Source organism: Anastrepha obliqua, chromosome 3 (genome assembly GCF_027943255.1).
Source record: "Anastrepha obliqua isolate idAnaObli1 chromosome 3, idAnaObli1_1.0, whole genome shotgun sequence".
In the NCBI taxonomy this organism is placed as follows: domain Eukaryota; kingdom Metazoa; phylum Arthropoda; class Insecta; order Diptera; family Tephritidae; genus Anastrepha; species Anastrepha obliqua.
Window position 1 is genome coordinate 41,029,136 of NC_072894.1, and position 25,675 is coordinate 41,054,810.

A 25,675-nucleotide genomic window follows, 5' to 3' on the forward strand; every position below is an offset into this window, starting at 1 on the left:
AAAGCATTTGCTCGCGGCAACACTTAACTTTTGCAAACATTTTTTATTGTTTATGTATCCATACCAAAGAATAGTAGGCACATACCCATACTTAACTAAATGAACAGCAAATTGTTATTGTTATTACTACTGTAAACAATACAAAATTTTGGGGTGCACTTGGTCTACTTAAGCAAAGTAAGGGAGTGCTAAATTCGGTCTGGACCAAATTTTTTGCATGCGCGCCCGTTTTATATATACATATGTATATAATTGGCGCGTACACCCTTTTTGGGTGTTTGGCCGAGCTCCTACTCGTATTTGTGGCGTGCGTCTTGATGTTATTCCACAAATGGAGAGATCTACAATTTTAAGCCGACTCCGAACGGCAGATATTTTTATGTCGAGCTTTTTCATGGCAGAAATACTCTCGGAGGTTTGCCATTGTCTGCCGAGGGGCGACCGCTATTAGAAAAATGTTTTGCTTAATTTGGTGTTTCACCGAGATTCGAACCGACGTTCTTTCTGTGAATTCCGAATGGTAGTCGTTGTGCGCGCCCGTTTTAGTAAAACTTAATTTTGGCTGTCTGTTAATTGTTGTCAAGCGTTTTTTGAGAAAGGCTGAAACCCCTCGTCAACAAACCGACTGGGAATAATCAGTGTGGTTTCAGGCCTGGTAAATCTACTATCGACTAGATGCAAACAGATCGACATTCCCCACCTTTTCGTCGATTATAAAGCTGCGTTCCGCAGTACGATAAGGGATCACCTGCAGTTCACCATGTCTGAATTCGGCATTCTTGCAAAGCTCATCCGGCTTTACAGCATGACGTTAACAAACATTACCAGCACAGTGAGAATTGGCTAATATCTTTCATAGCCATTTGAAATAAAGTGGGGTGTCAGAGAAGGCGATCCCTTATCATTAGAAAAATTCTTCGCAAGATCTATGCGTGAATAATGCATATCGAATGAGATGGAACTAGGAGCTATACGAGCTGTACGTCGACGTCGACGTAGTAAAGTCCATTAAAATTCAGCGGCTGCGCGGCTAGGTCACGTTGAGCGAATGGACAATAACGCTCTAGCAAAGAAGGTGCTCTTTTCGACCAGGTCGATGACCACCAGACCGCTCTTGGTGTTTCTAACTGGTATCAACGCGCATAATGCAGAGGCGATTAGCGCAACATTTTGGTAGCTGCAAAGACCGTCCATGGGTTTTAGTTGCCAGCTAAGTAAATAAATTTTTGGAATTAACCAAACTCATAGCCAGTGAGTGTCATAACCTGTAACAGTAGACGGGCAGACGGAAAATTTATTTATTTATTAATTAATTATTTCATCGAATAAAGTACAACTCAAATTTAATATATGGTAAACAATATGGTGAGATACAAGTATATTAGTCACAATTCAAAAAGTGATTATGCTTTGACTTGAAAGTCTCTCGTGATTTAGAGAATATTTCTAAATTTTTACAAAATTGTTTAGTCTGCCTTGTACAACGCGTAATCGGTTCATTATAGCTAAAATTGGGTTGGTAATAAGGTAAATAAGTCTAAGCTTACTAGTAGGAGAATTAAAAAGTATGTATTAGCTCCAGTAAGCAGTGGCATTCGATAAATATTACCGACTCAATTGTTCTTCGCGTATCTTATGTTGGCAATACTAAAAAAAGCCGTTTCTTTTATGTACAGGTAAAACGCAAGGCGAACGAAGGGAATGAATGGCAAATCTAGTGAAGGGTTTCAATTCTCAAAGATGAATACATATAGAACAGATCCCAGATAATGCTGGAACATTCGAAGTTTGATCTAACAAGAGAAAAATACAAATTCTTCAGCGTCATAGAGAATCATAGAAAACAACATTTTCGATGCAAATATGACCCCCAAGTCTTTCTTTTCATACATTTTTATGAGGGTGGTAGTGCCCAACTTATTAATAATCGAAACCAAGCGCAACTTGCGGTTACTGAAGGATAAGTGCTGGCATTCATTAGCATTAAAAGTAAAGGAGATATCATCAGACTAAGTTTCCAATCTTTTTAAATCTTCTGGAAGTCTTAGTCTCTCAGCTGTGTCCTCTATACGACTGTAAATCTTCAAGTCATCTGTATCTTTAGACAACGCGATTAACAAAATCGTCTGGAATATCATTAAGAAAGATTAAGAACAATAGTGGCCCGAGATGGCTACCTTGAGATACACCTGAGGTAACTTTGATGGCATCAGATTTAATATTGTTTATACGGACGAATGGAGTTCTATCTGTGGGATAAGATGCATAGAAGGGCATGGTGTTCAACAGATCTCAATAATATTTATGTCAAATCTTGACCTAATATGACTTCTTTTTTAGGTATTTTCCCTGCCAAGCCAGCGTATGAACAACAGGTTTGAGATTTTTAGAAACTTTTTACTAAGCTGTTCAAAACAGTTGGTGCAATGTATTGAAATCAAAGCAGCACTTATCGCCAGCTGCAACTTTGCTCCATCTATCTTCATCTTTAGAGGCAATCAAAGAGTCGATCCGCTATTTGGTTACTTCAATGTCCCTGCTTCAATGTCTGGAGCAATTGACAGTTGAAAGGGGAAATGCCTGAAAGGTATAATGGGTGAAGTAGGCCATCCCATTGGAGCAGCTCCAAAAGATTCCTTTATGACTTATAAAACATATGACCGAGTATTGCCAAAAATATCACTTTGCCATGTTATTTGCCATTATGAAGTAATTTCCCGGTAATATTTCATAGTGATGGTTTCCTTAGACTGAAGTAGCTCAGTATCCTAATCAGTATTTTCCTACTGTACTGGTCTCCTTCTGCGTTCTCTGGAGCTGGTCTCAAAATCTTTAGTTTTAAAATACTGGAATCAGTGCTCGCATGTTTTTGTTGACGGAGTTTGCCTACAATTTACTTCACATAGCAATCGACTTATCAGTTGTAAAACGTTTTTCAGTAAGAGCGCTTCAGCTTCAACACAAACGGTTTGACTTTTTTAACTAATTTTTTTTTATTATCGAGTTTGAACATATACATTTAAGTATGAAACTTGATTTCTTTTGCATGACCACCGCGTGCACGTTTTACGAAGTCCAATCGTTGAACCCAATTTTCGACCACTCGTTTGCATAAATCGGCCGAAATTCCAGCAATTTCGCGTTCAATATTGGCTCTGAGCTTCGCCGGCTTGTTACTGTAGACCAATGACTTCAGAGGGGCGTCAAATCACACGAGCGCGGCGGCCATTCGACCGGTCCATTTCTGGAAATAATGCGCTCATCGAACTTACTCTTCAACAAATCAATTGTAGCGTATTCTGTGTGGCTTGTGGCCCCGTCCTGTTGAAACCACATGTCGTCTAAGTCCATACCATTCAATTGCGGCCAAAAATAATCGTTTATCATGTCGCGGTATCGATTTCCATTCACAGTAACGTGGCGATCGTTCTCGTCAACGAAAAAATATGGGTCAATTACGCCGCCGGCGTGTAAACCGCACCAAACATGGGATGCAACGGTGCTTCATGAATCACGTGTGGATTGCTTTCTGCCCAGTAACGCATATTTTGCTTGTTGACAAAGCCATTGAGCCAAAAGTGAGCTTCATCACTGAAGATGATTTTTTGGAAAAAGTAGCTCTTAAAGTAGCAGCAACAGAACGATTATTTTCATAAAAAATTTCCACGATTTGCAATCGTTGCTCAAGTATGTAGCGTTCCATGAAATGTATACTAATGAAGATTACAAATGACAAGCGAAAAATAAAAAATATTGCGTCGTTCGCCCTCCCTATCGGAAAAAAGTTGAAGCGCACCTATTGAAAAACGCTTTAGTTCCTTCAACGTTTTTCGCTTTGTTGGCACAAATGTTGGCATTAATAGAGTACAAAGACAATTTTAGTTTCGCCGACTTCAATTGAGTAATTTCGATCCCAATGACGCTCCATGCTATGTAAGACTATCTCTGAAATACCATAAGTCATTAAAATAACAGAAATTGTGGAGTCCATCGAGAATAGAAGCACTTTTTCGATTCGCCAGGAGCTAAGCATTGCACAAAACGTCAATTGAAATCAGTTGAGTAAAGCGGTAAATAAAACAAATGCAATTTGTAGGTGCCACACGAGTTAGCTCAAAAAACAACTTTCCTTCTGGTGTTGGCTTCGTGAAGATAGTCACTTGAGGCAATGGTCGTAGCCGAATCATGATGAGCCGGTGTGCTTGGTGCAATGGCGGGGAATTATCCGCTATGAGCTGCTCCACTATGGCCAAATTGCTAACTCCATCTGGTACTGTCAATAATTAGACCGTCTGAAGAAATAAATCGCTCAAAAGTTGCAACCTTTGACTAATTGGAGAGAAATTCTGTTTCACCAATTGAACGCTAGGCCACACACATAAATGGCTGACTCGCCGGAAGCTTCAACAGTTTAGTTGAGAGGCTCTTCTGTATACACTTTATACTTCACGCACTATGTGATTAACACCAGCGCTTGTTTATGGTCAAAAATTCACCTCAAGAGAAGCTGTTGTGAACAGCCTTTAGATAAGAAAAGTTGTAACAAATCTTTTGGTTTTTGTTTAAATTTTATTAGTCCGATGCTTACCATCTCGTAATGTTCTTTTAATGACTATCAGCTGGATATTAGCTTTACTCAACTGTGGTTAATCTGTCTTCGAGCTTATTCTCTTGCATTCAATAAGCTCTGACGAACTTTGTTACCTTCGAGTCCATTCACCTGTGCATCAGCTCTATTTCTTCACCTGTTTTCTAGGCAAACCAAAGCTGACATAATTATGCCATTTATAAATATACTTTGCTACCTGTCTCCCTCTTACAATGATTGCAGATAAAGCTTGTGTATAATTAATTATTTGTTACAACATTTGTTGAAGCTTTTACTAAGTCCTATTTAATTGGCTAAACAAGGTGGGGGCGTTTGCTCGTAAGCCTATAAATTTAGTTGTTCGGATTGTTGTCCCTCTTTGTAGCGGAAAAATTCCTATTAGCGTTAATGGAATGGAGGTATTTAAAATTCCGCCGGTAAGCTACATATAAACGAGCATATATTAAGCACGTGCAGGCCGAAAGAATGGAAATGTTATGTGTACTAGGTGGCTAAAAAGTCTTGCGGTTCGATAAGAGAAGGTGTTGCTACTAGGCAATATTTTTTTGTTACGTTGGTACACTCTTTATATGAACGCAGGTGAAGTTTGATTTCAATCTGTCAATTAATTTTTCATTTACAAGCTCTTTAGATCGACGTGGCACAGTACTTTCTACAATGAAACAAATCAAGTATCGTGCAATGATTGACTTTTTATTTTTGGAAGGTCTAAAAGCAAAGGAAGCTTATGAACGAACGTTGAAAGTATATATGGATTTTTCGCCATCAATTACTACAGTAGAAAGATGGGTGGCTGAATTTAAAAGTGTTCGAACAAGCCTTCAAGAAAATCCATGTCAAGTACGTCCAAAAACAGCTACAACACCGGAACTCGTACAAATAATAAAGGATATCGTCGAGTGACTGAAAGAGATGTAGCAAAAGCCCTAGGCATCTGGCGAGGCAGTGTAAGCAATATTTGGACTGAAGTATTTCGTTTCAGAAAGCTGTGTGATCAATAAGGGCCACATTCGCTAACAATGGAACAAAAACACATTCGAATGTGACTTTTTCCCGGCAACATTTCGAGAGTTTTTGAAAGGATAAAGTTAATTTCGTGCGTCGATTCATCATTATGGATGCGACTTGTGCCTATCACTATGATCATAAATCAAAACAAGAAGCTAAGGAGTGGTGTGAACCTGGTTCTTCGGCTCCGAAACGAGTTCGTGTCCGGAAATAGGTCAAGACGGGGTTAGCATCAGTTTTTTTTTTTATGCGAAATGGATTTTATTTATGGATTACTGCAAACTGGTAAAACAATAAATTCTGAACATTATTGTAACCTTTCAGACCAGTGAAAAAAAAATCGTGAAAAAATACCCAGTTTGTAAAAGGAAAAAAATAATTTTCATCAGGACAATTTACAATGGCTAAAATCAATAAATTAATATTCGCTTTGTCGTAGCATTCACAGTATTTGGCCTCTCGCGACTTCCATCTGTTTCCAGTCCTAAAAAAACCCATGCGTGTCAAATTATGAGGTCATAACAGCTATGGAAGCGTATTGTGTAGCTTCTCACTTCATGGACGGAATTCATAAATTGAAATCTCGTTGCAACAAGTGTGTTGATGCACAGGGAGACTGTACTGCATATTAAAGTGTATTTCAAACCGTAAAATTGTGTCCTTTTTATCCAACCGCAAAACTTATAGAACAACCTAGTATGCATATGAAGGTGTGTTTGCTTAGCATATGCCACTGCTAGCACGCGGAATCGCCTTCACACACAACTGAACTTGTTATTTTTTGTCGAAATACTCACTAAATTAGCTGAAAGTGAGCAGAATACATTTTTCAATTTAAGCGATGACAGATTTTGGCCATTAAAATCTCATTAACTGCTTTTTTTTGCTGCTAAATTTTAAAACGCTCACATGTGTATGTGTCACGTGCTTTGAACAGAAAAAAATAGGCTAATAGACATACAAAAATATTTGTATGACTACAAGCAAGTATGCAAATGAAAAAGGGCATACGAAATTAGTTCTTCATTTTATTTATTTTTTATACGAAATGGGTAGAAGAAATAAAATGATCCGCTAAAAGTTGCGCAATAAAACTTCTAAATTTGTAAATTTTTGCTAGCACATGCTGAATATGACATTCATATGTTGTTAAAAATTCCTATGTATGTATGTGCAATTGCGCGCCAATCGCCAGTTCATTTTGTGCATTAACTGCTTTTCATCGTTGCTGCCAGCATTTGCAGTTCATTAATGGGGTAGAAAACTTCGTAAACAATCCTTTTTTAAGTATCTGCTCAGAAACATAAATGAAATTCATTTTTGATTACAATTGTTTGCCTCGGTGCGCTCACACCACACGTAGACCCCGACATGGCAAACAGCTTCTTTGACAGTATACACTCCGCACCGCACTCATCACTGTTTCATATTTCATTCCTGCTTCCTTTGGGCGGATGAGCATAATTAGATGTTAATTTGTTGCCGCCGAACCAACCGTTGGCATGGCTGGCACTCACATTGCAACCTACTAAGGCATACATACAGTGGCTCACAGGATATTTCGACCAGCACCTATTAAAAATTTGAATCATCAATAAAAATTAAAGTCTGAAAGATATTAAAATTATTTAAGCGCAGTGTATTAGCATATTGCTTACAATTAACATTTATGCATTTCTTTTTTTAAACTGCCTCAATAAAAAGTAACCAGAAATAAATGCGCAACTTATTTTAACCAGGCTGTAGTTTTCAATTTTTATACTAAGTGTAAAGACACAAACAAGAAGGTCAATATTTAATGTGACCGCTTTTCTAGTCAACAACCATTTTTACTCTCCCTAGCATTGATTCGATCAGCTTTTGCATCACATGCGCAGGAATTTTGGCCAATTCCCCAACCAGATTCCTTTAAATTCGATTTTGTTGGATATTTTCTGCTTTCGGATTTTTTTTATTTAAAATGGACCAATTTTCGATCAGCCTGCCCTTTTTGCAACTCAGACGACTACACGACTTCACACCTCCTCGATACCTGCCCAGGATTGAAATGCACTAGAAATGCAATTCATCCTAACCTTGAACTTTCGAAACTACTCAACAACACAGATGACCATAGCTTTAATTTAATTTGTAAATTTATTAAACTAACCAAATTAAATCTTTAACTCTTTGCGAAAACTAGATATACATATATAAAATTATACTCCGGTCAAACTCACACTACCCACTAATCTTTTAATACTCCCTCAACTCCTCTCTCCCATCCTCTTGTATAGTTACTTACTTATATTATTACTCTAATTAAGATACCATAAGCCGAAGGCCCTGGCAGCCAGTGCTTATTTCGTAAGTGGAATAGTTATTAATAAATGTTACTCTTTTAAATAAATAAATAAAAAATAAATAAATTTTCGATCACACTCAAATCGGGAAACTGCGACGCTGGTTGCATAAAATGTGAATAGTTCTAAATTAGATCTTGTATGCACAATACCTAGCGCCCCAAATCTCCGTAATTTCAAACTAATTGGACTTTAGAATTTTAAAATGTTGAAATTAATGTTAATACCTTAAGGGGACTAAAAATTTCAAAAAATCATGTTTTTGACATGATAACGTCTTATAATTCGATTTAGCCGGCTGCACGCACCAAAAAATGCGTCGTTATCTTGCTTGAACTGTAAGCGAGAGCGCGGAACGTACGACAAAGAGGCACAATCGAACCCCGTGTTCGGCAACGTTCGTCATCTGGCTCTCTCCTACTTAAGTGAGCATATATAGGTATGTATGTATATGCGCATATGTATGTATATAAATTCACATATTTGTATTTGCATATGCCTTCTTCCTGTGTGCATGGTAATGAACCATTTCTCTGTTGAGAATAGAGCGATGAGAGGAAAAATAGGAAATGAAAGGGAGTGTTTTGAGTGTAATGTGTCTTGAAAAAGTCAAATTGATGATCTTGCCTCTTAGTGTTGTTGACTTATTAACGTCTGATGCACATTCGAAATGGAACATATCTTTCATGAATTTGATAAATATTTCGTCATTTTTCACGTTTGTGTAAATGTAACTTGATCAATTCTATTGCGATTCCATTTACCTCCTCCTCTATATCCATACAAAATATCTATCAAACAAATAAAATTAAAATTTTCTTTTGAAAAATGCAACCATTCCATCAGTATTTTTTATGACGTTGTCACGTTAAACTATCGTCAGTAAGCCCACTTTACAGACAACCTATTTTTTTCGATATTTCGAAAGTGTAGTGTCTTAAGAATATACTGTGAAATTTTCATGCGGAAATTCCCAATATTATAACTTCTATATCCCATTAACTAGGTAGAGAGCGGTCCGCGTGCTCCTGTCCCTCTAACTTTAAACTCATTTATCTGGAAACCACTTTTTTCAGCCTGGTGTTGTAAAAAAAACAAAAATTCAACCCAATAACATCAATGGGTACCGACCGTACTAGAATCAAATTTTTATATCAATTATTTCGAAGTTTTTTTATTAAAAAACTGAAAAAGAACCCGAATTTTAGAGTATAAAATTCAAAACTGCGCCATTTTGTAAATTTCTTTCCTTATATTTTCTAGTAAGGGACATAGCTACAGTCATACTGTTTAATATTTAATATAATAATATTTTATTTGTGTTTCAGATAAATAGAAGAGCCAAAATGGACAACACCGTCCAGGACCAATTTTTTGGGAGGGTCAACTTCAGCACTATTTTTTAAATTATTAAAATTAAAAAAAATACAGGGTGGCTGATGAAAGCCGCTACCAAAAAAAAATTGAATAACTTTTTTTCTTTTTAAGTTACCTGTTCCATTTTTGTTTTAATTTGCAGATTGATCTTTAAAATTTATTAAAATGGATAACTGGGACACGCAAACAAGAATTTGGATAGTCCGCCGCTATCACGCATTGGAGTCCGTAGTTTTGGTACAGAGAGAGTACAGGCGGATGTTTGGCGGCGATCCCCCGAGCAGATGGACCATAATGAGACTGGTGAATAATTTTGCTGAGCAAGGAACAGTCGCAAGAAGGCCTTATCATCGAAACCCACCAGTTCGGACGGAGGAAACGATCGCTGCTGTAGCTGCAGCTATACAAAGCAATCCAAGGGTTTCAACAAGAAGCTTATCTGCTCAACTTGGTGTCAGCCGACAGTCTTTGCAAACAATAATGCACAAAGATTTAGACTTATTTCCCTACAAAAATCAAATGGTTAACAAACTGAATGCAGCAGACTTGCCGATTCGCTTGGAATTTTGCCAGGAGATCCTGCAAATGGTGGAAGAAGACCAAAACATGTTAAACTGCCTTTTCATGTCTGAGAGGCCCATTTCGATTTAAACGGCAATGTGAACAAACAAAATTGTCGAATATGGAGTACTTCTAACCCACAGATACTCCACGAGACGGAATTGCATCCTCTTCGCGTGACAGTGTGGTGTGCGGTTTCTTCACGCTGTATTGTCGGACCTTATTTTTTTGAAGAAAATGGTCACACCGTTACGGTTACTGGAGACCGTTATTTGAAAATGCTGAAAGAATTTTTCTATCCAGAACTACGCCGAAAGAGAATTCCTTTCAACTCTGTGTGGTTTCAACAAGATGGGGCAACGTCTCACATAGCCCAGACTGTTATGACAGAGCTGCGACGAAAATTTCCCAATAAACTGATTTCAAGAAACTCCGAATTTCGTTGGCCCCCCAGGTCGCCTGACCTTACTGCACCTTACTTTTTCTTGTGGGGTTTATGTAAACAAGAAGTTTATAAAACAAAGCCAACAAATTTGGATGAACTAAAACAATCCATTCGGGCAACAATTGCGGCTATTCCAGTCGCAACTCTTAAAGCAGCAATGAACAACTTTTTACTAAGATGCCGCACTTGTGTCAACGAGCATGGGGGGCATTTAAATTCAATTATTTTTAAAACTAGTTAAGCTAATATACATTTAATAAAATTTAATGACCTTCAACTTGAAAAAAAAACTAAATGAATTCCATACACTAAAAAAAAAGTTATTTGAGTTTCTTAATGTAGCAAAATTCATCAATCAATTTAGGTATCGTTTTTCAGTTTTTTATGGTAAAAAAATTCTTGAAAATACCTTAAATTATCGAGCTCTAGACCACCGAGACCCCTTAAGGGGGAGGTAGGGTTTAGCGCTAAAAAAAAACACTTTTTTTGTGAATTTTTTACAGAAATATGGCTTAAGATACTTTAATAAAATCAGTTACATGTTATTGTACATCTTTTCAGTAAGTTTAAAAAAAAAAATTAATAATAAAATATTGACAAATAAGCCCATGACAGAGTTTTTTTGGAGATATGTTTTTCGAGAGGTGCTCTGCGGTGCCAATCGGCATTCGTCGTAGAATCATCTGAAACTAAAAAAGTCGAATTTTTCAGTTAAAGTATGACGTAATGCTCCCCCCTACATTAATAAAATTTTTTTTTTTTCATTTTTGTAGTTTTGGTGGGAAAAAAACGTAAAACGAGCATTTTTGGCGAAAAATTTCGCCATATTTGTAAGTGAAAAACAACCTTAAAAAAAAAAAAAAATAAAAAAAAAACAGTGTAGGGGGGAGGTATTTTTGATTTAGAAAACGTGTGCCAAATTTGAAAAGAATCGGTTGAATAGTTTCGGAGTTGTGATTGGCACCGACTTTTAAGAAGTCGTTTCGGGAAAAAATGACTCTGAGAAATTATCGATGCTCCGCATTCGAGGTTGAGTGCCTACAAAGGCTATAACTTTGAGAGTTCTGCTCCGATCCACTTAAAATTTTGACACAACATTCTTGAAATGATTTACTATAAGATGAGTGAAGAAAAAAAATTTCGATTTTGTGACCCTACCCCCCCCCTTAATATCTTAACCTTCGTGTTTGGATTTGGCCTCAAAATGTTTGTCATAATGTTTTTTATATTAGTTACTACATGAGGCTTCATCTGGGTGAAAAATATTAAATTTAGACTAATCGGAGCATATGATTGCATTACAAAGTGCAGAGTCCTTATCCAATCGCTCCTTGGCTAACTTTAAGCCCCACTTCTCATTTCAAGCGAATATATTATATGTAGTGAAATTGCGCGATATTATGCTATCAAAATCATGCTCTCGCAGCATGCGCTGGCTAATTTTTGACTGTCGTAGTTCGCTGAACTCTGCTCACACTTCACTGCCAATTTTTGTAGCTGATAGTTCACCAGGGTTTTTGGAAGAATATAGCGCTTTTCCGTTGAATTTAAAATTTTGTTGGGGTCATTTCTCTCAATATTTCGTGAGTTCTATTTCCATTATGAGTTCTATTTTTGCTACGATTATAATGGCTAAAGCACAAAAACAGAAACAATCATTGAATCGCTTCAAAGAGTTTGGTTGAAATAAGCTGTGCAATTATTTTTGAAAAGGTATTAAAAAAACTAGTTAGGTAGACGATAATTCTAACACTATACTAATAAACTACCTTTAAATAATTTTGATATCTTTCATAACTTAATTTTTATTGGTGGTTAAAATTTTTGAATGGCGCTGGCTGAAGTAAGCTGTGAGCCACTGTATGTATATATTCGCGCGCCCCATCCGACGTCAGCTGTCGTGACTATCATTTGCAGCGCAATGAACAGCGCGAATAATAACAACATATCCAGAAGTTACTGTGCAGCATATGTTCGTCTTCATAATTAACTTTTGCTTTAGAAATATCCCTCTTAATCGGGGAAGAGTCGAGAGCTGCGCTCAGCATATCAATTTAAAACTTTGTCCTGCAAATGACTGCATTTATTACTACATCTATGTGAATAGCACGCAAATAAGTAGTATTTTTGTGCTTCTATTAGTTTTTCTACAAATGATTTAAGTTGATTACAAGTGTAGAAAAGTTTTAATTTTGTTTTGACTACTTGGTTGTTTGAGTGAAAAATACAAAGGAAATTACAATTATTTTTAATATTGGCCTGTTGGTTTGGGTGCTATAAAGGTAATTCAAATTTAATAAAAATAGTTATTAATTGGTTTTTATTGATTTCTTAAATCAGTTTTGAAGAGTGTTATAACTCTCATGGTTGAGTAGCAAGAGATAATATTTTATTGCTAAGAACTTATAACAAACTTATAACTAAGAACTAAAAATTATGCAAGTATATACCATATGCCGGGTTATGCTCTCTCTCCTTGTTGACGTTTGTGAAGACAATTCCGTATGTCGGTATATAAACGCTGAATAACTTTGTCATTTACTAACCGATCGACTTTAACATACATGTTTTCGATACGCTAATTCAGTACAATTTCAACCATGGATCGCTTTACACTGAAGCAGTGCGCTGAAATAGTGACGCTATAGATCGAAAATAGTCGTTCTATTGTTTTAACTCAACGCGCATATCGCAAAAAAGTATTGCGGCAAACAGGCATCGTCTGACAATACTATTCGTCGAATTTATGTGGATTTTTTTTTTTTGCACGGAACAGTAGGAGATCGTCCACATGCCGTTCCTCAACGACCAAGACGTTCCAATGAACTTGTTGAAGCAGTGAGGGAGAGTGTTGCCGGGGAGCAAACAGTGTCATATCGTCGTCGCGCTCAGCAAACCACGCATCAGTGAAACCACATTGCGGCGCATTTTAAAAGATGATTTAAATTTGTTTCCGTATAAAGTGCAATTGACACAAAGATTATTGCCGACAGACCATTCACGTCGCTTGGAATACGGCCAAACAGTCGCTTGAATAGTTGACGCTGAACCCAATTTTTGGAAGCACATTTTAATGACTGACACATTTTAACCTCTCTGGCAGCGTGATCAAACAAAATTGCTGCATTTGGGGAACTGAGAATCCACACCAGATCTCTTAAGCACCATTGCATGATCGGAAAGTAACTGTTTGGGCCGGCATTTGCGCCAAAACCATCATTGGGTCATATTTTTACCGAGAAAACGAAACGGTCAATGGAAACCGATATCGATGCATATTGGCTCATAATGTCTGCCCGCAAATGCGTGAGAAAGGTTTAGACGGTTACTGGTTTCAACAAGACGGTGCGCCATGCAACACTGCGAATGCAACAATTGAATTCCTGCAACGAAAATTCCCGGGATGTCTAGTGTCAAAAAGACGCGACATCAACTGGCTCCCCAGATCACCTGACTTAACCCCCTTGGACTTCTTTTTGTGGGGTTATCGTCAAAAATGTTTACGTTCGTCTTGAAAGAACAGCTTTTACGGGAGGTCATGCTTATTGAGCTAAGAGTATCGCTACTTCCGCATCCAACGTTCGGTATTCGCAGACTTAAAAAAAATGCTCGCCGGTAAGAAATTTCGCTCGAATGAAGAGGTTATCGCTTAAACTGAGGCCGTTTTTGTGGCAAAAGATAAATCATTCTACAAAAGCGATATTGCAATCTTAGAGCTGCGCTGGAATAATTGCGTTGTTCTTTATGGAAATTACGTTGAGCAATAAAGCTAATTTTGAACAAAAAGAAACGTATTTTCTTTGTTAGGTTTGGGACTTTTAAGCTCGTGTGTTATTACGTATAAAGTTTCTATGCCTCTACTGACAATCCTTTTATGATTTTATAATTTAAAAACCATTTATGCGAGAAAAAGGTTTCAAATTTCTTTATTTAAATTTTAAATTGAAGATTTGATTAAAAGCTGTTGATTGCCATAATTTTCACTAGACAACTAATCAAATTACTGAACCCAATTTTGCTGATTGTTTGCCCAAACTTGTTATAATTATGAAGGAAATGTTAAACTTCTAAGCTACCTACTAACACATTTGCAAACATGTACTTTTCTTGCATGTAGAGATTAAAAGCAAATCTGTGCTAAGCATTGAAATCAAATTTGCTATCCAAAATTTGCAAAGCAAACAGTGCATAAATGTGTCTGATGATAACTCATTAAAGAGCTTAGCAATTCAAAACTGATTGTCAAAATTGGCAAACTTATAGTAAATGATTACAGGGCTGCCTGACAACAATGCTCATTGTTGAATGATTCATTATAAATGCGAAGGGAATTTCTTCCTTCAACTCGAACTATAAATTTTATAATTATTAGTTGTCACATGCGAAAATGGCATTTCCATTGTCCATACGAATGTGTATATCGCTTAAATATGAAATAGCAAAATTGCACATTCCACTTGGCGACATTTGCAAGGGAAGCACTGCGCTCACTTACAAATGTGAATTAAGGTATTTGTAGTTTGCCTTGTGCATGTTGTAGTTATGTACTGCATATAATTAAATGCAAATATATATGCCTTCATGTGCAGATACTTTTAAAAAAGCGGGGTGTGCTTATGCGCATGTATGTGCATAAGTGATTATATTCAATATTAATAAAAAGTACACTCCCATCTGGTGCGCGCACAGTTTCGGCTTCTAACTACGCTAAAAATATAATATGCGATGGCAATCGGTTTTATACATACATACATACTCGTATGTGCATTTATTTGTATTTATGTAATTATTGAAATCATACATATATGAGCTTGTCTATATGTACAGAAGCTTCCATAGGTGTAGTCTTCTACATGGATAGCCTTAAGTTTCACTGCAGTTTGAAGTAATGACATAACTGCACCCACACATACACATCAAACTTTACTGGGTGGTGCACGGTGGGTTATCTTGGGGCTTAAAACCGTTTGCAGGCATAAAACTGATGCACAACTGATGCACACAGACAGGATAATTAATTTCCATAAATGTAGGCTATATGAGATGAACAGTTTGTGAAATAAGTGTTTTGACATCTACTAATCTGGTGACATTCAGTCAAATTGCGTAAGAAAATATGATTTTTTTATGGTTTTCTTTCAATCTTTGGCTTTATTTAATTAATATAACTAACTCATGAACCAATAGTAGAGAATACACTTATTGCATTCAAAAGCATCAAAAAGCAAGAACAATATACGTTTCAAACACAGCTGCCAAGGAAATCTTTTTACATTTGCAGTTAAACGCTTGGCTCGGTTACATTGGCTGGGTCATGTCGTCCGGCTCAGAAAGTATTCGATGCGGCACCAGCTGGTGGAGCAGAGGAAGAGGAAGGCCTCCTCTAGGTTGGAAAAATCAGGTGGAAAAGGACCTGGCTTCACTTGGTGAAACTACTGGCGCTTTGTTAAACTCGGCCGTGGAGGTACAAACTACGTGTATGATATCGTTACAAGTGATGAGTCTTGCAAGGAAGAAGCAGTCAACAGTATGCGTGTTTTAAGACGAGCTGGTGAGCTTAATCGAACCAAAGTTGTTCGCAGAAGAAGCTTCTCAAAGAATTTGGTTCCCTGTTTTTTCGGAAAATCTGGTCATGTCGCAACTGCACTACCAGAGAAACTACAAACAGTCAGTTCTGAGTGGTATGCAACCATTTCTTAGCGAGAAGAGCTCAGAGAATTAAGATGAAACATCTTTCACCAAGGCAATGCGAGCTCTCACATACTCGTATAAGCTCACACAAGAGAGCTTTTGTTTTTGAGCACTCAAAATATCAAATTAATGAGTCATCTGCCTTTTAGCTCTGATTTGGCAACTAATGATTTGTGATTTCTTTTTGTTCCCGAATACTAAAAATAAAATGTAAAGTCTATTGAAGAAGCTATTGAAGCCTTTAAATAACTCGTTTTGGAGGTATCCACTTTTGAGTGGCAAAAGTGCTTTGAAAATTGGTTCCAGGGAATGTGGAAGTTCTTTATTTCCATGGACAATATTTTGAAAAAGAATGACTATTTTAGTATATTTTCATTATTTGTCGCAAAGGCAATTCACGTAGAACAGGTATGAAATTAAATGATTTTTGTGATTTTTGTTTAATTATTTGTTAAAAATACTTGTGGATATTGATATAAACAAATGTTGTGTGAGAAACAAAGTGGTTCATTTGTATGAAAAACTGGAAAGTAAAGGGTTTTCCAATAACAGGTGTTAGATGTGAATGGATTGCGCTATCGAGAGATGATTAATGATTTTTTATGGCCGAAATTGGATGCTATTGATCTCGACAAAGTTTATTTTCAACGAGATGGCGCTACGTGCCCCACAAGCAACGAAACCATTGATCTTTTACGGGAAAAGTTTCCGGGCCGTGTTATCTCTCGAAGAGCTGATCACAAACGGCCACAGAGATTTTGTGATTTAACACCTTGTGACTTTTTTCTTTGGGGCCACATGAGAGAGAAGGTCTACGCCAACAGCCCAGGGTAAATGCAAGACTTCAAAGATGGAATTTGTGAGGCTATCGAGGAAGGGCAGCCACTTTGCAATTCGGTTATGGAAAATTTCATGAAAGGGATATTGTTCTATAAGCGTCGTAGTGGTGGTCATTTGCCTGATGTTATACGACATACATTAACGACTTAACTTCCTCTTTATAATGAAATAAACATCCGATCATTTATATTAAAAAATAGCATTTTTCTTTGAATATCAATATAACACCTCTTTTTAAAAAACCTTATACATTTGGTGTAAAGCAACGTAACTTTATGCAAAATACTATAGCGATTTTGTTTACTATTTTTTACTTACGATGTTTTGAATTTTGCCACTACTAAAGAAAAACTTAAACAAAATTGCAGTGGCATTCATAGAATGAATAAAATCGTAGAAGTAAAAAAGAAAAGAATGAAATGGGCTAAGACTGTTAGGTTTAAGTCCTTTGCACTCAGAGTATTGTGAATGAGTTATAAGTCAGCTTTTTATTTTCGATAAAGCTTTGCTCTGAAGTTTTTTCTCATTAAAAAGTGAGAAGATTTTATATTTGTTTCTGAGGGATTCAGTAAGTTCTGCGTTTTTCATTTAACGAGTGCGGGCTAGATTAGTCGACCTGCTGTTAAAGTACGTTCACTTAAGCATTAATTACCAATAAATCCACAAAATTAATCTACTCGTTCACATATGGCAGATTAACTTCAAAATTGACAATCAGCGCTCAAGACTGTTTTGAAAGTTTTTCTTCAAAGTAATTGCTTTGATGCAATATTTTGGTGTTTTTGGTTTGTTTAATTATCATTAACGATATGAAGAAAAGACAGGGGAAAGGAATAGCTAATTTAATTGAACAATTGGCTGCTAATAATAAACAGTTCCAGGAAATCCGCAAACGACGTTTTCTGGGGTTTCAGAAAAGTATGGCAGCAATACGCATTCGATATTATATTTTATAATAAGAGGACAAAGCGTTTATGGATACACGCATTTTTCTGTTATATGAATGCATAGTTAAAAATACCTAAAAAAACCTAACTATTAAAATTATGTCTAAAAACCTGTTTTCCTTGCCGGCATCCATTTTATTTAGTTTTTTTTCTACGTTTTCCTTTACACGCGAAAAACACAGAGAACACAGGGTTGTATGTCAAAAGTATGACTATTATCTAGTATTATTTTATAATCCCAGATTTTGGGAGAGAAATTCTGTATGGGAAATCTCTCTTTTTAATTACGGATTGGGAGTTAAGCACGAAAAAGTACATCATCTTCCGATATGTGAACGTTTTATTAGTCGCTGTTTTATCCTTCTAATCTGCTTCTGAAAATAGGGGTTTCCATGCTTGAATTTGTTTCCTTAAGTCCGGCTTTAGATGTTGTAGTTGCGAGCACCACTTTTTCTTGGAATCCAGTAAAGAATGACGCAGTGGTTTGAAGGGGATTGTATGAGTCTTCATTGCGTTTCAAGTTGATCATTAGTTATCTAAAGGTCTTGCCTCTATCTATAAGGAAGGCGAATTTGGAAGAAGCGAACTCGATCATACTTACCAGCTTCACCGCCATGTCAATTGCATAAATGTCGGCACGGCAGTTGTTACGAAATTTGTAAGCCTCTCTTTATGAGAGTTGCTGGAATAAATTTATTGAAATATTTAAAATATGCATCCTTTAATGAAATTTTTAGACCCACCACTGCCCGTGTACATAAATGAAGTGTATTTAAAGGAGGGCAACTTCAAACACTCCTAACCTATTGACGTTGGTGTAACCATACAACTGCATTGCATAGGAAGTTCCACTCAAATTGAAGATAAGTCAACAGTTGCCGCCAGAGCTATACAAACAAACTCCCACACTGCTATTTACATACATATACGCATAGATGGCGTAGGGTCCCCGACAAATATTACTTCGCTAATGCTAATGGCAAGTCCCAAACATAAATATCAGATGCATACATCCAGTACCATTTATCAAAGCAATCTACTTATATATAAACATACGCTTCGGGCAATGAGTACTTGCATATGAGTAGTTATGTGTGTATTCTCGCATTCGAAACTTCAAGCAAGCGTAGCCAAGTCAAAGCAAATATACAACAAACTTCTTGCATCCTTTGCTTTGGTTGCATCTGCCGCAGCTTCTTCGCTTCCTCTTTCTTAGGGCGAGTCATGAGGATGTGTTAGTAATATTAGCGTAATTTGTATATTAGTTGTGCCAACAGCTGTGCGCCAATGGTAGTTGTGCAGCGTGCAACTTACTATGTATAGATATAATGCATATTCGCACTTGAGGATATGTTGTACTATAGGCATACATATAATGAGTACATACATATGTACATATGTATGTATGCTTGCATCTCAGTTGTTCGTACCTATTTCCTAGTCATCAAAGCAAGCCATATTTTTGGTGTATAAATTTCAAAAGCAGGCAGTTAAACGAAATTGTTTCGCGTCTCACGAGCAGTTAGTTTCGCGCTTTTGACGTTGAATTGCTAATATTTTTATGGATGTTAGTGAGCTCTAGCTTTACTGCAGCTGTTAACTTTCAAACTTTCTATGCATGTAAGCAAGTATACGAATACATATAAGTGTAGTGTACATTTGTACGAGTATTTGTACGAACCCGCAACCGTTTGTATGTGTCCAAACATGCCCGCAAACTCATCATCGCTAGACTGGTAAATACGATCTGAACTTATATAAAATGCATCGTCACTGTAGTACTGCTGCAGTAAACTGCTCGTCTCATCGTCGATGGTGTCTACAAAAAAGTATGACGGGCATAAAGTGAGTGCGCATTAATGATTATGATAATGGCTCGTGTGATGGTGATGGTAATGGTGATGTGGGAAATTGAGATGAGGGTAGATCTGAATTAGTGGATGTTTGGAGCTTTTATGATGTGATTCTAATCTGAATAAAAAATTTGATTTGATGTTTAAATTAAATAAATAATATAGTAAAAAATATATCTTGAATTCAATTTAAAGCAAATTAAATTTAATTTTAATTAACGTAATAATAATTTAAAATCATACTTAAAATAAAACCAAAAGATATTAACATAAATATATTGTGACCAAGTATTTGACTCTGTAAAGCGTGGAATTACCTGGAGAATGAACACCAGTCTCGAAGATCTGGAATATGCAGATGACGCTGTTTTACTCTCGCATTCGCATCAACACTTGCAGATGAAATTAAATTTGCTTCAGCAGGAGTCCGCGAAAGCAGGACTCAAAGTTAATATTAAAAAGACGGAATCTATGCGTATCAAAGCTAACAATGCTGCGCTGTTTACAACTGATGATGAAACCATTGCAGACGTTGACAGTTTTTGTTACTTGGGAAGTACGATCTCCATAGACGGTGGTATGAAAAGTGACATTTACAACCGAATAAATAAGGCACGTAACGCATTCGCCAGGCTTCGAAATATATGGCGTTCCAACAACATCAAAACTTGCACAAAGGTAAAAATTTTTAACGCGTGCGTTAAGTCTGTGCTGTTGTATGGATCGGAAACTTGGCTTGTGACATCGGCAATGAACGCAAAGCTGCAAGCGTTTATAAACAGGTGTCTGCGTAATATACTTAAGATATGGTGGCCATGAGTTATAACAAACGAGGAGTTCTGGAGAAGTACGCACCAAAATAGCATCAACAGTGAAATAAAGAAAAGAAAATATGGATGGATAGAGCATACTCTGCGAAAGCCGTATGAGGAAATACCGCATGCCGCTTTGACTTGGAACCCGCAAGGAACGAGAAGAAGAGGCAGACCAGTGATGACTTGGCAAAGGACTATCCGCAATGAAACTGGGAAATCGTTTAATGAACTGAGATTTATGTCTAGAAATTGAAATGTTTGGAATACTTTTGTTGAATCCTTAAGCTCCCAAAGGAGTATGGAATAATAATAAATAATTGTGACCGCATCGTAAAGTGAATTGTTGATTTGTAAAAAGAAGTTATTAATGAGAGCAAATCAAGCAGCTCAGTAGAAAATATAAAGAGAAAGGGAAATAAATGATTATAATAATGATGCGAGGCTCTTAAGTTCAGGTGACAGCTGCAATTAGTGATGCCATACCTTAGCTCTAACCGTAACCACTGCAATCAGCTGTTCTGATCAAACATACGGGCATCACTGTAAACGAATGTAGATTCCGCACCACGACGCCATAGCCATAACGTAGCAGTATGTATCTATTTTTTTGCTTTTCCCCATAATCGTAAGCAGCTGTGCAATACCTATTTTTGTTTTGATATTTGCGATAAAAATTTAGGTATTAGAAATGAACGACGAAAAATTAATGGACTACATTGAAAGTTATCCTTGTTTTCATGACAAAATGCAAATGTTGTCATTGATTATACTTTAATATCAGCTGTTTAAGGTTACAACTACGACACCACTTATTGCAATTTTATAGGGAAATTATAATTGAGTAACATAAATCTTGTACACTCTATCCCGTCGGAGCTTTTACTTCGAAGTCAAGCGGGTGAGCTTTTGACGCTGCTCAGGTGCCGATCTATTTGACACGATTGCATTGCGTCACATCATCAGCACCTAAATGAATTTCTATTATTCGACCAAGTTTCCAGTAAGTAAGTGGTCAACTACTAATACATGTCGCCAATCAGAAGGTTTTACGTTTGCCGCTGCCATTTTCTTTTTTTCGGAGGATGGACAAATATTACGCGCACTGTCTGTGCCAGAACTGTTGATGGATTTGTCGCAATCACTGGTAATGCTGCAAGAGATTAGCTCACTGATAATGCTTAAAGAGATTAGCCGGAATATCTAATACTTCTGCCAATGCTTCAAGATATTAGCCGAAATATCTAGTACTTCTTGTTCTGGTAATTCGAGAAGCAGAGCGCCGATGAGAAAGCCCCTGGTACGAAATCATATTTGTATTCAGAATCACGAGAATAAGCACACGCGAATTAAAGCACGCTTCATTGTGGGTACCAATGCCTGCAGCTGGGAATATGATTTAGCCAGTATGCGATACCAAATGATGTTTGTCCGATTTCATATGGAGAATTTGATGTAATTATTTACCAGTGAGCGCAATGATTAGAGAGAGTTGGTTGACTCTGCATGCTATGCCTAACGGTCAGATCTTCCTGCAATGAGGTCTTTGCATTATCTCTGTACTAGTCGCGACAAGGACGACGTCTGCTAACAAATAGCATAAAGACATCTAAGAACTTCATCGATGAAAGATTGATATCCCATGTATATGTATGGTTCAATTTTGCCTTCCAGACGAAAATTGCAAAATATGTCTTTGCTTTAGTGCTGATCCAATTTGTTAATATACGCAGTGTGAAGGGTACACATAGAATATCTTTTGCCAACAAGTGCTACTTTGGACTAAGTAGGCAATTGAGTAATAGGAGGCCTTCCTCTTTCCCACCCACCAGATGGTACCCCATCGAATACTTTCAGAGCCGGAGCGTTTGTATCCATTCGGGTGACATGAACAAGCCAACGTAGCCGCTGGACTTTCATTCGCCGCCCGATGTCTCTACCGCCGTAAATCTCATAGAACTCATTATTCCAACTCCTACGATACTTACCGTCGCCTATGTGCAAAGGCCCAAAACTCTTCCGCAGAACCTTTTTGTTTCAGACACTCTATGGGACCCCTGATCGGGTGTTGTCATCTTCGAAGTTTCTAAGCCACACAATACGACAGTCATGATAAGATACTTATACAGTATTAGTTTATTGCGACAGAGCTTTACTACGAAATTGCCTACTTACTTCAATGTAGCAGAGAGATTCTCAGTTGGATGTCCAGGCTGACATTACTATCGGTATTAGTGTTGGTTCCTGAACAAACGAACCAAGTTACAACTTCAAAATCAATGCTGTCAACAGTGACGTAGGTGCCGACAAGCGGGTGCGCCAACTGTTTGTTTGTTTTGGAAATAATTTCCTTATGCTCAAAGCATATTGGCGTTACCGGTTGGCAGTCTACGTTACCGACCCTGCTTTATATTGTCAGTTCGGCATTGCCACTCCAGCAAACCTTCCTGTACATGCATGTAAAATGTTTATGCAGATAAAGCAATAACAACAACCTTTTATTGATGACACTAGCTACTTTGCCTTGACCTCTATATAGAACCTTGGCCGTGATTTTTTGAAGATTAATCCCGCGGTAATTGACACAGATTGCAGGATCACCCTTCCTAGAGATTCGGCAGAGCACATTTGCATTCCAAAGCATGCTTTCAATCGACCATATTTTGCTTAGCAGCTGATGTATGCACCTCTTCCTCCAGAATTTTGTCCCAAAAATATATTGTAAAGCAGAATTTAGAACAGGTCATTCCATTACGCATTACAACCTTGCCATGTTGGGTTTTATGGCTGACCAACTTTAAATTGCTCACATTTTTATATCTACTTTGTAAAGTTGCCTTAAAGTTGATTTTTTTTTGCAGTTGTTATAAAATGAAGTGAGCAGAAAAGCCGTAAAACGTGAATGTGAGAACTCGTAAACGCGGCCTACAGTCCAAGTGCATAAGACGCCTGCATGCACTTTATACTCAACAAAAACTCAAATAAAGGTGAGAGCTTTACATTTACTCAAAATTATTCCACAAAATTTTTCTCTTCGTATGCGTCTAGGGTAGTAACTGAAATAAAGTCATTGTTTTATAGCAAAGATTTTTGATTGCAGTCTAAGACATCAAGCATTCATGAACGTAAAAGCAAATTTTGTATGTTTTGGTTAGATAAAATACAGGTATCCTTTTAGAAAAATAGAGTGAATCAAATGGCGCTCCAGTAGCGCTTTTTTAAGTCACGAATATCATAAATGGCGTTCAATTTAGGAGTTTGGCTCGTTTCCCTAGAATCCATTTCTAATTTAAGATATCGATTTTTTAATGAAAGGTCAATTATAATAACTATAAATATAATAATATAAATATTAATTATAATATTTTTTCATTCACGATGAACCTGTAATCCAAGGAGTTATGCTAAAAACATTTTCAAAATGCGTAAGTGATACTTGCGCATTATATCCACATCTAAGTGACACTCTCGATAATCCGGATTCCAAGCAATTTAATTTTATTTAAGCTGCAGCTAGAGCTGCCTAACTATTCAAATACATTAAAAGTTAAATCAAAGATGTGGCAATTGGCTTTCAATTGCCGAGTCAAATAGTTCTGAAAAGTGTTTCATTGAATACCTTTAGAAATAAAGTGGAAATATTTCCCAAAGCAAATGTCAAGCGGTTTACGGAGTAATGGTATTGACTGCGCTGTGCCTTCACCATCACAGACGCTAACATCCAAATAATGCACAATTCAAAAATGTACCTGTAATTTGATCACCCTATAAATATTTCATATACATACACGCGTTCATGCACCGTTAAACGCATACTTGCAACTGTGTTTCGAATTCAACATTTATGCTTTAAGTGCTTTTCACTTGTAACTTTATGCAAAATATTATGGCACTCATTACTAAAATGGCAAACAACATGTGCGCGCTCACAAGTGGTCCGCACACACAAGTTTCTTGCCATAATGAATGGGTTAGCAGCAAAATGTTTCACTATTCTGAACTGTAGCTTGTATTTTGATATAATTATTATTTTTTATGTGTGCCTTTTTGTTATTCAGCTTTTGTTACAAAAATACCCTTTTACCCTGCTTTATTTTTGCACTTCTACTAGTATTTTTACATAATTTTGTTTTAATTTATTTACTCTTGCCACTCTGGTGAGAAATTTTCATTGTTACTTTTCAGGAAATGGAATTTTATTTACAATTGCAGGGGCGTGTATAGTTTGTCGGTATGCATTCGTACAGCTCTTTTATTATTGTCGCCACATTAACCTGAAAATAAATGTTGGTCATACGACGCGGTGCTTTGGTGTGTAAGAGCGACGACGTTAAAAGTTTTTATTGTTGTGTGATGTGCATAATACTTTCATATGATTTTTAGAAAAGAAAGAAAAAAAGTGAACATTCCAAACTTTACCGGCACTGACTTAAAATTTCCTAAAGCCAAAAATCTATTGTCGCTTTTTTAGGGTAACTTAAAACGCAAAGGGGAAGGAATGCGTGACAGGGTGCTAAGAAAATTCTACCTCATGCCTATAAAAGATATTTAAAAGAACAGCAAGCGAAAGTATTGCTCGCTTTAGTTCTGAAGATTTCGATTTTAAAGACAAATCTCCCACTGATCGACCAACCACTGCAAAAGTGAATGAAGTCATTTAAAAAATTAATTTAATTATATGCCGGTCTCATATGGGCAGGTAGCAAGCAGAGCATCTGTATTACTCAAATGCTATTAGGCCAGGGGCATTTTCGCAAATATCTAAACAAAATAGGGAAAACGGAAGCCACGGATGCACCTATTGAAGACGCGGAACACACATTTTTCAAAGGTGGGAGATAGAAATTAGATCCGAAAGCTGTCGAAGGCACGTAAGGTCCCTTAAGAGTAGACAATATCATCGAAATAATCGCAGAAGATGTGAAAAATTGGCTACTTATTGAAATGAACGAGACTTGCGCGCCAAAAAACTTGACAGGGACAGATATGCTTAAACGACATACTACTCGTACCCTTAACCTACCTATCTAATTTGAAGATGAGCCGGTAGCATGATGCTGGCTCCAAAACTGGCGACCCGCAAAGAGAGTAGAAGAGGCAGTCTTTATCAGAACGCGTACTTGGATCTTCTTTGTTTTCGATGAAATGGGGTAGAGGAAACAGCCAGGAGAGGAAGGGGAGGCATTATCT

At 37.0% G+C, this 25,675-nt stretch overlaps 1 protein-coding gene across 1 annotated transcript in view; it reads right to left on the reverse strand.

Moving 5' to 3' along the window:
* Positions 1-25,675, reverse strand: part of LOC129241930 (uncharacterized) — a 79,403-nt gene that overhangs the window by 27,302 nt on the left and 26,426 nt on the right. The window contains exon 4 of the mRNA XM_054878479.1: positions 19,502-19,639. Within this exon, the coding sequence (XP_054734454.1) occupies positions 19,502-19,639 (138 nt within the window). The remainder of the gene's footprint in view (positions 1-19,501; positions 19,640-25,675) is intronic.